This window comes from Opisthocomus hoazin, chromosome 8 (genome assembly GCF_030867145.1).
Source record: "Opisthocomus hoazin isolate bOpiHoa1 chromosome 8, bOpiHoa1.hap1, whole genome shotgun sequence".
Taxonomy (NCBI): domain Eukaryota; kingdom Metazoa; phylum Chordata; class Aves; order Opisthocomiformes; family Opisthocomidae; genus Opisthocomus; species Opisthocomus hoazin.
In genome coordinates, this window is record NC_134421.1 from 12,247,889 (window position 1) to 12,263,558 (window position 15,670).

Sequence of the window (15,670 nt, forward strand, 5' to 3'; positions counted from 1 at the left end):
CTGCGTTGCATTCGTGACAGGAACTGTTGAACGCTGAAGCAGTGGCTGAGGTCACGTCAAGATGAGCTGGCACAGGTGGGGACAGCCATGGCTCAGGATAGACTTGAGCAAAGGGTTACGTACCTGCTGTGCCTACACCAAGCCCTGTGCTGTTACGGGTAGGTTACTAGCTCGTATCTGGAATGTTTGATGCTGTAGTGCAGATACCCTTGGTGCTTGCACAGTCAAGTCTGCCTTTGTGGTGTTACAGTTGCTTTAAGCTACACTTTTTATCTCCCACTTTCTCTGCCATGTTTTTGTCCTCTCCATTTTGTTAACAGCCATCACTGCCAGAAGAATAAGAAGGTGAATTTTCAGCTGGGCTGTACTTGGGTTAGCTTGAAACTACTGTGAAACCAAAATTGGTGAAAGTATGTCTGATTCATACTTTCCTCAAACTGATCAAGTACAGTGATTTGGGCGGTTGTATTTATTTCACTGAGCAGTTTGCGCTTCAGAATTATCTGTCATGCTCCTGGATATCATTGTTTGTTTCTTAAAGGAATTTTGTGTTTTCTACACCATTAAAGTAAAATTTTCTATATTGTATTTGCTCAAATATTGAACTTAATGTTATTACTCAAAACCCGTAGTTATTTACAGAATTTATTTTGACTCCCATATTTATAGTTTTAGTATCTGTTTCTGTAGTATTTGTGATAACAAATAACAAGGATTCTGGTCTTTCTTTCACAAGGCAGCTTCTTAAAAATAGAAGGGAGCATGATTTACTGGAATTTACTGGGATTAACTGATTAAACCACAAAATATTTGGGGGAATGTGAAGGATGGGAATCAAAGAACGAGACTGTGATTTTTAATGGCAGCCCACAGATCAGATTAAGTTTTGGTGGAGTCGTAGTCTAAGAAGAGCAAGTGTTCTTAAGTAGGCTTAGTTTGTTGGATAAGGTCTCAATCTATGGAAAACTTCTTTTCAAACTGAAGAAAGTTTGAAAGCCAAGATCTTAACTCAGTCATTTTGCAAGAGATTTTCTCGTAGATTAAAAAAAAAAGTATGAAATGCAAAGTAATGTTCATGCTGTATAAACCAGTGATAACAGTCCATGCGCACAGACACAAAAAGTGATTTTAATCTGTTAATGTAACCACCTTTCAAATTGCAGGCAGATCACACATTCCGTATCGACAAAAAGATAGAAAATATTTTCAGTGACTTTAGCTTAATATGCATAGTTTAACACCAATGTTGAACTCTGTATAGACTATACAAAGATCATAGTAAGTGCACTTTCTTGCATTGATTTACTTCTTATGGCACAAAGGTTTTCTGTACTGCTGAAGAGTCACCAGAGCAGAATGTTTAATTGCTACTGTAAAACTTGAACTGGTTTATAGCAAAAATGGTGTAATCAGTATATTTTAGTTCAACTTTAAGAGAAGCCTAATGAGGAAGGATTTAAAATGATCATGTTCACACAAATAGGCATATAAGAACTCATTCTCCAGTTGTACTTAAAAATATAAACCAGACCAAGTTCTTGATGGGGGGGAAGGTTGTGCTAACAACTGCTGCTGCTGCATAATTTATATAACTTCAGGTTAATTTCCAGATGCTTTTATCTGTCAGTGAGACTAAAGTTTGGACCTGATTTATAGAAACTCATCCATGGAATGGGTGTTTTGGTTTGGTTTTTTTTTTTTCTAGTTGTAGCACTGCAGACAGCATATCCTGGACCTGATATGAAGTGCTTCATGGAGTCATTAAGATTCAAACTCTGCCGAAGGTTTACTTTCCAAGTGAGGCAGTTACTTTAATATTCCACAGTGATAGCCTTGGTTCTGAGATATTCATGAAGAGCTTCTTCACCTGTACAAGCACAATATTGACCAGTTAGAATAGCAGCTAAATGAGAGAATGTTATCAGAGACTGTAACTGTATTAAAATCTAAAATGCTTCAGCCAGTATTTGGGTCCATAAGGAATAATGAGGACTTATCCGCCCAGTGAGATTTACAGAACTGGTTTGACAAGAAGAGGCCAACCCCAACAGATGTGGAAAGAAAAAGGAGCTGCCGTTTACCAAGCAGCCGCCTGGGTGGGACTGAAGCAGCGGCAGTCTCTGGGTGGCCACTGGCAGCTCATGCTTCAATTTACAAACTTGGGGTTGCCTATGTTAAGGAACTTAAAGGTTTAAAAATTAGTAATCCTTTTTTTCCTGATAGTGCTACTCATTTTGGTTTCAGGAAATGTCTAGTACTTGCTAGAGATTCCAAAAGCAAAAATCTCTCGTACAAGTCACTGAAGATTTTTTTTTCTTTCATTTTTCTTTGCCATGAGGCTTGATCTGTCCAGACTTGTCAAGTTTCTTTGGCAGACTAGACCTTGCTTTTTTAAAAACTGGTTTTGAGAAGAGAAGATGTTTTTTAATGCATCTTTCTCTGTGGCTGTTGGCAAATTTTGATGACATTTTAAGGCAAAGAAAAGTTTCCCATGCTCTTACAAGTTTGGAGGAGAAACCTGAATTAGTGTTCTTTCTGTGGGAAAGGAAATAAGATTTTGGCCAATTCCTTTGCTGCCAGAGAGCGTTCCGTAGCCTGTATGCAGCTCTGGACAAGCTGTACTGTGACTGCTCTGAGAGGAGTTGGAGAGGAAGATTCTGCGTGCTGTAGCGGTATTTAGCAACTGTACAGGAAGGGCTGAACTGGAGGTATTGAGGCGGGAATATTGTCGGGATGGCAGAGGAACTAGATTTCTGTAACTGGAGGAATGTAGGAGATGCGGGAAATGCATCCGTAGCTCATGTTCTACTGGATACACCTACACAGGTAAGGTGGTTTTTACATTGATTTGGGCTGTCAGATGAGAAACAAGAGAGGGAGAGAACGACTTACCTAAATCTTTCCCGAAGCCAGACTGTTTAAATCCACCAAATGGTGATGCCACATCAGTTTTGTTATATGTGTTAATAAAAACTGTTCCAGCTTCTAGCTTTTCACTGACGTAGAGAGCTTTGCTTATGTCTTTCGTGAAAACTCCCGAAGCTAAGCCATATTCTGTGTTATTTGCCCGTCGCAGCACTCCGTCAACGTCGCTACAGGGGAAAGGAATTATTTAATTGCAGCTAGGTAGAATAACCAAGCGTTAGCAACCTTCCACATTCAGCGTCATTGAAGCACCTTTTCCCATGCTCTTTCTTCTCCAGTTAGCTTTTTTAAAGACAATTTATTGAAGACTCATCTGTGTGCCAATCTGACAGATCTATGGAAGTTCATACCCTCACTTCAAACTTGTGAAGCTTGTAACGTTACATTTCAGTGGTGAAGTTCTACACTAAGAAATGTCAAATGAGAAGTTGCAGTACATGTACCAACTTTGCTGAGCTACAGCACAACTTGGGGATTAAAGAATACCAAAATACTTGTAAAGCAGAGTTTGGCAGAAGACGATGAATCCGTTTGCTAAAATTTTGGCCTGTTTTAGAAGTTAATGAAGAATAAATGCTGAAATTCAGACTTCTATCAAGACACGACTTTTCAGGCCATGTCCGGAGTGCTATTTTCTATTTGCATCTCATCTCTGTATAGCTTCAAAGATCCATAATAATTTAAAACTTTCAAAAGCTCTAATACAGCCCCTTATCACCATACATAATTTGTATGTATGTGGCTCGTTCTTAACTGCAGTATCAAAACTGCAGAAAATTCAAACTAGTGGAAATAGTTATGTGAAGTTTCTACACAGAGTTTTAATCTCATTTGCGTGTAAAACAATTCTTATGATTTGGAATGAAAGCTGTTAAAACTGGCAGTCTACAAAATATACAGAGGGATTTTCACTTGCAACAGTAACGTGCCAATGTTACACAATGCACAACAATGCTATGCGGTCTTTTGTGACACAGAAAAATAAGCGATTCCACTGGAAAAAATACACATTTTGTGATTTGTTCAAGCTGTTCCAGTTACCACATCAATGTCAGTAAAAATGTTTCACTGAATACGAAGTCTAATTTAAGAACTGGCACTTATGGTTACATTCTATCCCATCACACATTGCTAATAGCATTAGTTCTGTATCAAGATGGAGCGGGATACCCTGTACTAAAAAGGGTATTTTCTCAGAATTTAGCTGGAAGAGTATCTAGGGATTCAGACTGGTCTTATAACATCTAACAAAATCATGCCATGTATGCTATCATTTCTACACTTAGGGTGAAAATGAGAAAATAAAGTTTCTAACAGTAACCAGCGGAGAACATACCCATTTTTAAATTTAGAAATCACCATCACAGGACCAAAGGACTCTTCCTGGGCAATATACATATGATCTTCAACATCTGTGAATACAGTGGGTTCCATGAAGAAACCTAAACAGAGGACAGAGCATCAGTTGAGCATGGCGAAAATGCTTCGTGGTTTGTATTGTCCAGGCCATCTCTTTTCTGTGCTTTGAAGTGATAGATACACTGAGACTTGAAACAGAAAATGTCAAGATTGATATGAATGAAGTATGAATAGAAATGCATGTGTGTAAGCACATGTTCTTAATTGGTATCTTAGGCTTACCTGGTACGGTTCGCATGATATTGCTACTTCACATATGCAGCAGAGACAATCGTGATGGCTTTTGTTTAAAGTGTAAAAGTTCAAAACAGCTCTGAACGTTTTTTTTTACCTGGTCTACGTACTTGTCTTCCTCCATACACTAGAGTGGCTCCTTCTTTTACTCCAGTTTCACAGTACTGCAGTAGCTTTTCCAAATGTGCCTTGTGATTTTGCGGACCATGATCTGTAGATCTGTCAAGCGGGTCACCAATTTTCATCTTTTTTATTTCTTCTACCTATGGGTTACCCAATTAAAATGAAGTTACATACTGTGGCAAGTAGTTAAAGTGACCAGTGATTCAGAATGCTTCATTTTTTGAGCTATGAAGTTAGGCTCTAAGAAAGGGCTGGATTCCTAAAAGGTGGAATGCTCCTCCCTTTCTAAAATGAGGCTTTGTCTTACGTTTGATAATCTCCGGTTACTGCTGAAAGTATTTGATGCTGTTTTCATGTATTAATCCTCTTCTGCTGTTAAGATAGGCATGTAAAATGTTATCTTTTACCAGTGGTAAATGAGTTATGACAGTGATTTCCTGTTCTTGAGCTAAATAAAAGAGTTCTCCAGTGGTACTATGCAGTGACTATTGCATTTTTAATAATGACCTTTGTATTATTCTAGCTAGGCTTCCGGTATGCCATTTTTTAAACTTCACAGCAGCCTTCAGTCACATTGACCTAAGTTCAGTCATTTTTTTAATCTTACTTTCCTAGTCAAATATGAAATAGCACGGAAGGTACAATATCTATTGCAATGTCACTTATCTGTGCATTACTGATGAAAATATCTCCCTTCAGTGCCTTCCTTTTAACCCTGTAAGAGGTACCCAAGAAGCAGCGTTGCCTATCATAAGCAATAATGAGAAATTAAACAACTGAAAATGAGAAAAAATGCAAGTGTCTCTAAAACTAGCAGATCTTTGTGCCACAGTGAAGTACCTGCTTAAACTTTAGTCCTTGAATATCTTACCACTTTTCTAACAAATTCATCATGGATTGATTCTTCCACAAACAGCCTGCCAGCTGCGATGCAGTTTTCTCCTTTGTTGAAATATACTGCTCCCATACCCTGATCAGGGAAAAAAAAGATTAATATTTGTATGCATCATTTTGCTCAGTCTCCCTTTCATTCTGTTCCCTCAGGTTGCATTCTGTGTTTGTGACCCTCAAAGCATAATGCTTCATATAAAGGGGCATCATCACTGCAACAAGCAGACTAATCTTCTAACTGGCAAACACACCTCCATGGAGACCAATGGCTCAGGATGAACCCATTAGCACTACTCTTTCCATTTCCATCAGCGTTCCACAGAAATACCTGCTGCAGCATCACAGAGAAGAGGGCTGGCAGCACGATCAGTGAATATGAAACTGTGCTAACCCACTGAGCAATACCGCTTGTGTCGAAAGTTGCTTGTAACTGGGTGAACATTAGCTCAATCTGCAGAGAACCTCCTATTTCAGGAGTATGGATTCAGACCCCATGCAGTTTGTTCCTTTTTGTTTACCAAGAACCAATACGTGCCATTGTTTTTCCAGGGCCACAGAGAGGTGGGGAAAGGAAGAACAGGACAAAGAAAATTCCTAAAAAGTAGCTTTCTGACAGCTGTAAAGGCCTAGGGTCCTGGCATTAGTAGGATGACCAGGATCATGTGCTGGTGACAAGGGTGTGGTAAAAAGCATTGTTTCACAATTATTTAAAGCCACCAATGCCCAGGTATAGCTCAGGCCAACCTCTGTGTCACCCTCGCACTTCTACAGCCAAGAACAGTGGTGGGGCCAAGCAGTGTGCTGAATGTAAAGTTTCAGCTTTTATTATTTTCCGCATATGCTTCACTGTGCAGTCACTCAGACTCTTGTCCTGCCATAAGACAGTCCAAAAATGGGAAAGTGTATAATAGTTTCTTCCTGGTAGCAGTACCTGCTTATGCTGGTTGAGAGAATTCACAGAATTAGCACTTTGGGTAGGTACAGTGTGGAAGACCTTTGTTTGCTTCTTAGTGAGCAAACTGCATCTGCTGTCATTTTGATGAATCGGACTACCTGAGCAGGAAATAAGCTCCCTAAATCCACTAAATTTCTCATTTGCACATCTTATTTACGAACTTTAAACACATTATGGATGGTTGGGAAGGTGGATTATGATGATTGATGGTGAATTAAGAAGAACTATATGGCAATAGGGAGCTCAATGTATGTTTTAACTCACTTTCAGGCTTTTATTTTTTAAGCACTTCTGGTTTTTTTTTTAGTATCAGATTTTGACAAATCAATTTTAATGTGTTAACTCAGCTAGTGAAAATAATTTCCAGCTATATTTCTTTTTTGTTGTTGTTGTTGTATTTTCTAATGTATATTTCTTGTAGTATTGATCCCTGCCTTTTTGGTGCAGCGTGAACAGATTAATTGTGCTGACAAAAAGAAACAACCTGTAGAAAAAGTATTTTCTGACAGATTGCATGATTTTTCATGCAAGGGCTCCCTACTGCAGTTTTTGGCAAGTCAAGAAGAATGTTGCAATACGGTGAGGATGTGTCACAAAGGCTTTGAATATCTTTGACTTCAAAGTAAATTTACCATTTTTACGGCTCTGTCAAGTTCACAGTCACTGAATATGATCAATGGTGATTTACCACCAAGTTCAAGAGAAACTTTCTTCAGATTAGTGGCTGCACTGTAAAAAATATAAATAATCATATAAAAAGAACTTTTAAATAGATATTTCATTATTTATTTTGAATCATATCTAGTGAAAATGTATAAACCTCTATTTTCCAATAGTGACTTAGTAAAATTCTACATAAATGTAGTTATGCTTTTCTATTAGCGCTACATGCACAGTATAGCTACTAAGATATTTCAGAATTAGATTAAGCAATGTTTATTTATGAATCTTTTGCTGAGAGTACCTCTTCATGATCTGTTTACCAGTTGGTGTTGAACCAGTGAATCCAACTTTGCGAACATCTGGATGTTCAGACAGGTGCTGTCCCACTAAGCCACCTATCGGGGTGAGGAAAACAGCTTAACTGGACAGCACATAGGTAATTTTTACTACTCCAGCAGCAGCACTGTAACACAGAAAGAGCTAACAATATGTCAATCAAGTACAATATCACATCCTTACTTATATTCACAGCTTTATTCATATGACTACGAAAAATCTCGTATGAGTTAACTTGGATCAGACTGGTATCTCTAAATTCCCCCATCTGTCAGTACTAAAGAATTTCCTTCCTAACATTCCACTGTAGGTGGAATAATCTAATTTGTAACAGAACCTGCCCCATACAGTTACTTGGCCACTGTTCTTCCTTAGGGGAATGAGGAAAATAGGTGACATCAGGTAACACGGTGTGGACCATGACTTACCTGTAGTGACCAGTACGCATCTTACCAGCTTGCTCTAGGTCTCACAGTCACATTTAAATAATTCCAAGTGATTATAAGATTAGGAGAAAAAATGAAGTTTTACAATCAAGTGAAACATGTTTCTCTGTAATACATTCTTTTTTCAGAGTGTTCATGCTATTTATGTGAACTAGTAAAGAGTGCAGGCTGACAGCTCTTACCACTAGCTAGAGCCAGGTAACACAGAGATTTTTTCCAATTCTGTTCTGGAAATACGTGAAATAGCTGTACGATGCAAGCCTATTACCTATGAGACACAGGCACTTAGGTAATAGGTCTTCAAAAAGGTAAAATGCTAGTTCACCAGTTTTAGCATGACCTACCCTTCCCAGGAAAATGATTAGTTGAAGTTTTACCTGAACCAGGCAGAATATTTATAACGCCCTTAGGAAATCCAGCTTTAGCTGAGAGTTCTGCAAACTTCAAGGAAGTCAGAGGCGTGACCTAAGTAGAAACATTTAGATTAGGTCTCCTATTTTAATTAAATGTGTGATGATATCTTTCACGTTCAATACATCATAATTTTGATACAATATTAATGTTACTCACAGTATTGACAAATTAAAAGTGGCTTCTTGCAGAAAAGGATTCATTCTTATAAATAGGAGTAGCATCAGAGCAAAACTGAAAACAATCAGTATCTTGCATCATCATGGCAATTTGTATTATTATACATGCAGTTTAAAACATGACATGGTCAACCTGTGGGTACATATAACAAGTCAACCTATGGGTGAAATCCACTAGATATAGCCTGAATTATTTTGCCTGAACAAACAGTGGAGGACTTGAGCCATCTATACCTTTCTGTTTGTTTTTACCTGAGCTGGCTTGAGTACGAGGGTGTTGCCTGCAGCCAAGCATGCTGCACTCTTCCATGCAAGCATCATGAGTGGGTAATTCCAGGGGATAACAATTGCACAGACACTTAAGGTAGGGAAAAACAGGGAAAGATTATATTTTTGATGGCAGCTTTTGAATGGCTTTTCTGTATGTCAAGGCTGTCATTAAGAATAAAAAAAGTGATACTTACCCTATTGGCTCTTTCTTGGTGAATGTTAGATTATGGTTTGGCCGGGCCTGGTTAATTGGAATTGTAGCACCCTAAAAGACAGAGGAGGGAAAAAACTTGTTACTGTTTAATCATTTTTATTACAAATACATTTGCCATATAAGTATGCTTTGGAAAACCACAGAGTAGGCTTCAAAACAAGAAGCATTTTTGCATCAGAGAAAGGGGCGGGGATGCTTCTGCTGTAGAATTTCCTACTACAGATACAGTAGTCACCTCCTGATTTTCAATTGGATGAAATAAAAGCATAGATAACAAAAGTAGGGAAGAACATAAAGTGAGAGTCTGAAGGACGAAAAAAAGCTGAATGGTATTCTTGATTGTGGATCTTAAAGATACTTGAACAAATGCTGTTGAACCTGCGCCGCATGCTGTGCCATCAAGCAAACTCACCAGCCTTGGTCAGAATGTAACGTAGCACACGAGCCCCTCCCTGCACTTACCCACGTGATGACCAGAAGGACATTCTGCTTCCTGAATAATCAAGAGCCGACTAAGCATGCATATCTACTGTGACACTTCAACTGATTTCTCAGTTTTTTAGAGTCACATTCTAAATCCACATTCTCCAATTGGAAGTAGACGGTCCTTTTGTATTACTAGGGAGACCCATTTTAGGTAAAATTCTAATTTTGTATATTTTTTGATTCCTTGATTACTTTTGCTAACACTGCTATTTTACACTGTGTCAGGAAAAAAAAAAAAAAGTGTAGAGAAGCACTGCCATTGATTATTTCCTTTACGTATTCACTTGCCTGAATTTTGTCACACCATCCAGCGAAGTATCTAAATGTTTGCACAGACATTCCAACATGGGTCTTCAAAGCTAAAGTGTAGACAGCTCCTGAGTCGATAGACTCTATTGTTGCTAACTCTTCTTGATGTTCTTCCATCAGATCTGCAAGTCTTTAATACAAACATTACAAATTCACATCAAAGAAAAGTGACATCTAACCACTGGCAGCTTAAAATGATATTTGGTATGGCCAAGAAGGGTAATTAAAATAACATTCTCACTGAATTTGGGCGTGGAGCACTGAAGCCACTGCTCATTAATATTAGTAAGAATTTGAACAATTGCCTGTAAAATTCTGCAAATATCTTCACATTGGCTGTAGTAGACACCGGATGAAGACATGAACTGTGAAAACTTACCTGATTGTTCAATCATGGTTTTGCAACTAAAATAGCAATTAGAAAAGCCGTACTCTCTTTCTCTGTTGTACTTCAAGGAGCTAATTATAGAAAAGCAGACCAGTAAGTCAGAAAGCAAATACACAATAACATAAGAAATGTCAAGTACCCAAAAATACCAAGAAGGAGGACTCAGGATCCCAGCTCAAGATTTGAGAAACCTAGCTTCATAATGCTGTTTTGTATTGTCTGAACTTTGATTAAAATACTTTGATGTTACAAGCTTCAAAGGCACCCAGATGACCAAAGACAGAGCTCCTAAGCTGTAATGCAAATTGAATTTTATATGCCTTGGTACATTTGAAAATCTGGCCCATGGTCTCCTTGGGCCTCGAGTTCTCCATCTGTTAGGTTTATGAAGCAACACAGTGAGGTGTAAGACTGTGGTAAATATTATTGAGTTAATAGTAGCCATCAGAGTGTCTCAAAAATGTGACTGCACAGACAGGTATCTATACTTATGAGGAGGTCTTGTAATTTTAGTGGTCCCCTGCTCAGGCAGAGAGGTGTGTTTGCATGAATGAATTTTTACATTCAGTCTTAGATCTCTCACACGGCAGTGAAACAGATGTATCAATGTTTTTCTCAAGGTTCTGTCTGTGTTTTGGTACTCAGACGTATAATTGATGCTCCCATGTGATTTTAAAAGCTTAATCAAGTGCATTTTAGATGTTGTAAAGAGTATTCAAAACTCGGTGTGAAACCTATTTTTGCATTATGTAAATCCTGCCTATTTAAAGCATTTGCGGAGATGTGGAAAAATGCTCTTTAATACCTGTTTTAACTGTCTCTTGGAGACCTAGCTACAGGTCAGGGCATCATCAGTAGTGTGTACAAGAATGGATATAGCATGTCAGGAACAAAAGAGAAGGTTCCATTTAACGCATGCTTAATATCTTCTAATAATGATTGCTTAAGATAAAGTGGCAGAGCTAGGGGCTTTAACGGTGCAAACCTTCTCTTTGGCTCAGCACTCAAAATCTCTAGTTTGAACAGAGGCCAGAGAAAAAGGGGCACTGTTTGATTTAAGGTGGACCAGAGCGAGGCTTCATTCATGTTGGGAACGGTTTGCAACGTAACTGCTCTGGTATAGCTATGCTAGAGAGCCAGTCACCTAAGCAGAGAAGAGTTTAATCCAGGAATAATCTATGCAGTGTAGGGGAGTTACATTTTCTGTATGCCTAACATAGTTATGCTTTCAAATCTTGCAAGTGTAAAACACAGAGCAGCAGTTTTAAGACCTTAAAAGTTTCCCTTCAGGGCAGAGTTAACTTGGGCTCTCAAGCACTCTATGTTCCAAATACAAATTAAACCCAAGTTTGTACATGCTTTGAATCTGTGCACACTTGTGAAAAATTTAAATGATCACCTGTATTTAATTTTAATGAGTTGTGACTTGCCCATTTTCTGTTATGATGACTCCTCAACTTTTTTAGGGTCCTGCAGGTCTTTTTCCAAGGTCTGAGCACATACTTTATGAGACAAGAAGAATGTTCAGTTTTGCCTTCTCTTTTGCTAAGATGCCTGCAATGCCTTGTAAAATGTGGCATTTTTTAATACTTTTTTATTTTTAATTACATCTTCTCGGTTCATAAGGATATGGTAACAGAGGGGAGGGGAATTTACATCCAAAGCATTCAATAAAGTAAGAAGTCTTACAGCTATATTAATGCAATAACAAACGATCTGCTGTATACACTACGGCAGGGGACAGACCTACATATCCCACGTGCAGCACCACATTTCCCCCCGCTCCTCTTCCTTAGCTGCCAGACAGAGCACAGACCTGCAGTGGATTCCCTACTCCTTCCCATCTTGCTAGGCTAAACCCTTATGAGGACAGAACCATCTTCTAGTGGCATATTCCCAGTCTCTGAATCAGATGGATCTCCAGTTTCCAAACCCTCACAGACATTACCCAACCAAACGGCCAGACGGTTATTTTGCCTTGCCTTCCAAGTGCATAGCCTGCTACCATCTTGCAGCTGCTAACCGTGTAACTGATCCTTCTTCTGCTGTGTATTCTGATGTCCAGGGCTAGTCCCTGGCACAGCACAATAAAGGCTTAATACAGCAGTGGGTATGGGCACGCTATTGAAGATCTAATTTTTTTGAAGGTGAAAAAAATTCCTTCTCTTCTCTATACGTAAATATGCAGTCTCCTCAGCACAATTGACCTGGCCAGGACACGCAACAGTAATGTTGATGAGCCTGCAGGTTACACCCTGCAGAAGAAAGTTGTTCGATACACAGGATCTACTCCTTCATGAGTTCCTTGGGCCAGGAAGTGTCAGGTCTATTCAAGATCCCAACTTCCTTAAAGTCAACTGCTATGTCAAGCACAGTAACTAGTAGCTTTCCATCTATTGAATAGGAACAGAATTTGCCTAGTACGTCTCCTCTGTGATGACAATTGATTTTCCATCATATTCAGAAAACATATGCAACAATTCTGCAGAGGGACAAAACAACAAGATTTAAGAAAATGAAACCAACACAAGCTGCCCTTTACATACCTGTACATGAGTCGCCCTCTTTCCCTTGCATTCATTCTTCCCCATTCACCATTTTCAAATGCCTCCTTTGCTGCTGCCACTGCCTTGTCAACATCAGCCAACGAAGCAGAAGATACACTGGCTATCACCTGTCCAAAGGTAGCATTGTGTTAGCTCAAACTGAAAGGCTGGGATGCAGAGTGTTACTCCTTCCTCCTAACCTTCTTGACTGGGTGTAAGCAAATACTTAATATCCTCAACCCCAGCAGCTGCCATGGGTGAGTCAGGCTGCAAAAAGTTCAGACACAAGCGAGGTGGCAGAATTTGGAGGACACTGCAGGGACCCAGATGCCTAGATGTTTCTTCTTCTTCACAGCAAGGTGCCTTGCCCCACTGGATTTCACACTCTCTTTCTGTATGTAAAATTGATGTGATATTACAAAAGCTGAAAGTCTTTATATGTGGTATTATGATCTAACATCTAAACATACTAAAGTGACTCCCGCATGTCCTATTTCTTAGGAATGGAGCTGCTGTTACCATAAACCAGCATATACACACAAAGTATTTTATGATGACTGTGTCCTATAAATACACACATTGTAAATCCTGATACAGATTTGTTATGACTTTTATTCCATTCTGTAATGAATTTCAGGAAAAGTACCAGAGTCTGACTTCTGATGATAGTGAATTCTGTGGCATTGATTTCAGCAGAATTCATTTACTCTAGAATTAAATGGCAATTACATGGACATCAGAATCACTTCTCTTATTTAAAATCCACAGTTACAAGTTGTCAACCAAGATTCAGTAGTTCAGGACTGAAGTGCAACTGTATGTATTTTCCTATTGAAAAGTCATTTTTCTTACTAGGAATTTAAAGGCACATTTTAAAGTCACACTTGCCCTAAGAAATCAGTTTTGTAAAAAAATTAAAACAAAAACTGAAGTTGACAACTGACAGGAAAAATATACAATATCCTAAAAGAAATAATTCTTTAGCAACTAAACTTCAGTAATTTTTGTCTGCAAAATTAAAGAAGAATGAAATCAAGGTAAAACATACAGTTGGGTATGGAAATTGATAAGATAGTTGAAGTAGGTGATTTTTGCTGTGCAACTTGACTGAAACGGAAAAACTATAAAATACACGAACTGCGAAGTAAATTGAAACTTCAAAATATTTCTAGGGGTTGTTTAATGTGTACTGTATGGTTTTGAAATTAGCAATATTCAGTTACAGTTTTAGATTTTTTAATGGGCAAATAAATGGAAATAAACTCATGTTGATCACATTTAGAAATTACTTACTGATCCATCTGTTGGATTTATAGTGTCGTATGTTTTTCCATCATCAGCATTTATAAATTGCCCATTTATGAAACACTGGTATGGCATATTCACAGTCATGTTGTTCATATTTTTTGAAACCTAAGAGTGAAATAAGCAACAAATTAATTTAAATTTTTAATAACTAAGATCTTAATGTAGCTTAACAAGCTTTTGATATCTGCAGCCAACATCCAGATGCATTTTAGGATGTATATATTGCTGTTAGGAGTGGACAAGAGAGTAAAATGAAATGGAAATCATATTCTTTCTGAATGCCAATGACCATACCCTGAGATAGTTAAGCAGGTTTCTGTATTTTTTATCATTTGACCTCAATGTTCAAACCAATACTAAACCCTGGTTAAGGCTGGTCTCAGTGGACTTCCATCAAATGCATAATTCTCAAATTCAAGAAATCATTACTTGCTTAATGACTTAAAAAAACACAGAATCCTCTTTTCTCACAAATTTTTCAAACAGATTCTTAGGTGAAAACTCTAGCATGATTTGCCTCAGGAAAGTGGAATGTTTCGAACCACTCTGGCTGAAGCATACTGGTAGGACAGTGCAGGGGAGGTAGGAATATCTGCCCATGTGTGAGCTTCTCTACTGTGTGTACTTGATCTGGTTTCTGGAACACTGTAAGTGACTTCCATCCAATATATACTTCCATTCCAAAATGCAAATATATAAAACTTGTAAAAAAAAGTCACAAAGAAGAGTTTGGATGACGAAGTATTTGTTTGCTTTTCCTACTGCATCAAGTAACCTAATAAAATGCATTGTCTACCCTGCCCACAAAACCAAGAAAGACTAAGCAATAAAGGCAAAATAAAAGGTCTTACATAATCAATGACTAACTCTTCTTCTTTGTCTTCTCCTCTGAATTTTCTAACAGCCATTTGAATAAAGTCTGCAAACTTAGTGGCCATATACACATCTTCATTCTGCAGTTGAAGTCCACTATATTTCTGTTTGATCTCTTCTAGCATTCTAAAGATTTTGAAGAAAGAGTAAGTTTAATTACAAATCAAAGAATTCTTCAGATAACTGAATCATTAGAAGGTCAAAAGGGATCAAAACTGGGCACCAGCTTGTATGCATTTGAGTATGCGTGTGTGTTTCTCTGACGACAATGGCACAGAAGTTGTGCATTTTACTGAAATCTGTTGGTTTAATTGGGGGTGTTACAGAAAAGAAAATGTCAGTTCTGGAATACTCTTAGGTAAACTTTTGGAAATAAATGCCAAATAGAATATATCAATTGATAAAGTAGTGTCTGAGACTACTCTAACCAACACATGGAGGACATTCAGAGCCCTATGAGACTGGTAAGTAATAAGGACAATAATCAGTTTGTTAAAAAAAACTCTGAAATGTTGCTTTTATATTACAGCCTGGGATATCTGAGTTGCAAAAAGAAGGTAACTGAGGTGACCCAACACCAGATGAACTCAGTGCACTTGTAAGCGTGGACTCAATTCTTTCTGTGAAACGCTCCTCTTTCCCTCTGAGGAGTTCTTTGCTCAGCTCCCCAGTCAGCCACCTGTTCTTGAGATAC

At 38.2% G+C, this 15,670-nt stretch overlaps 1 protein-coding gene across 2 annotated transcripts in view; it reads right to left on the reverse strand.

Moving 5' to 3' along the window:
* Positions 1–41: 41 nt before the first annotated feature.
* The window catches only part of ALDH1L2 (aldehyde dehydrogenase 1 family member L2), a 42,740-nt gene continuing 27,111 nt past the window's right edge, over positions 42–15,670 (reverse strand). For both annotated transcript variants that reach the window (XM_075427874.1, XM_075427875.1), the window contains exons 10-23: positions 14,955–15,102; positions 14,089–14,208; positions 12,796–12,923; positions 9,841–9,991; positions 9,047–9,117; positions 8,835–8,940; positions 8,370–8,457; positions 7,512–7,605; positions 7,180–7,276; positions 5,573–5,671; positions 4,676–4,841; positions 4,262–4,367; positions 2,893–3,092; positions 42–1,867 (exon numbers count right to left, since the gene is read on the reverse strand). In XM_075427874.1, the coding sequence (XP_075283989.1) occupies positions 1,812–1,867; positions 2,893–3,092; positions 4,262–4,367; positions 4,676–4,841; positions 5,573–5,671; positions 7,180–7,276; positions 7,512–7,605; positions 8,370–8,457; positions 8,835–8,940; positions 9,047–9,117; positions 9,841–9,991; positions 12,796–12,923; positions 14,089–14,208; positions 14,955–15,102 (1,630 nt within the window). In that variant the 3' untranslated portion in view covers positions 42–1,811. The remainder of the gene's footprint in view (positions 1,868–2,892; positions 3,093–4,261; positions 4,368–4,675; positions 4,842–5,572; positions 5,672–7,179; positions 7,277–7,511; positions 7,606–8,369; positions 8,458–8,834; positions 8,941–9,046; positions 9,118–9,840; positions 9,992–12,795; positions 12,924–14,088; positions 14,209–14,954; positions 15,103–15,670) is intronic.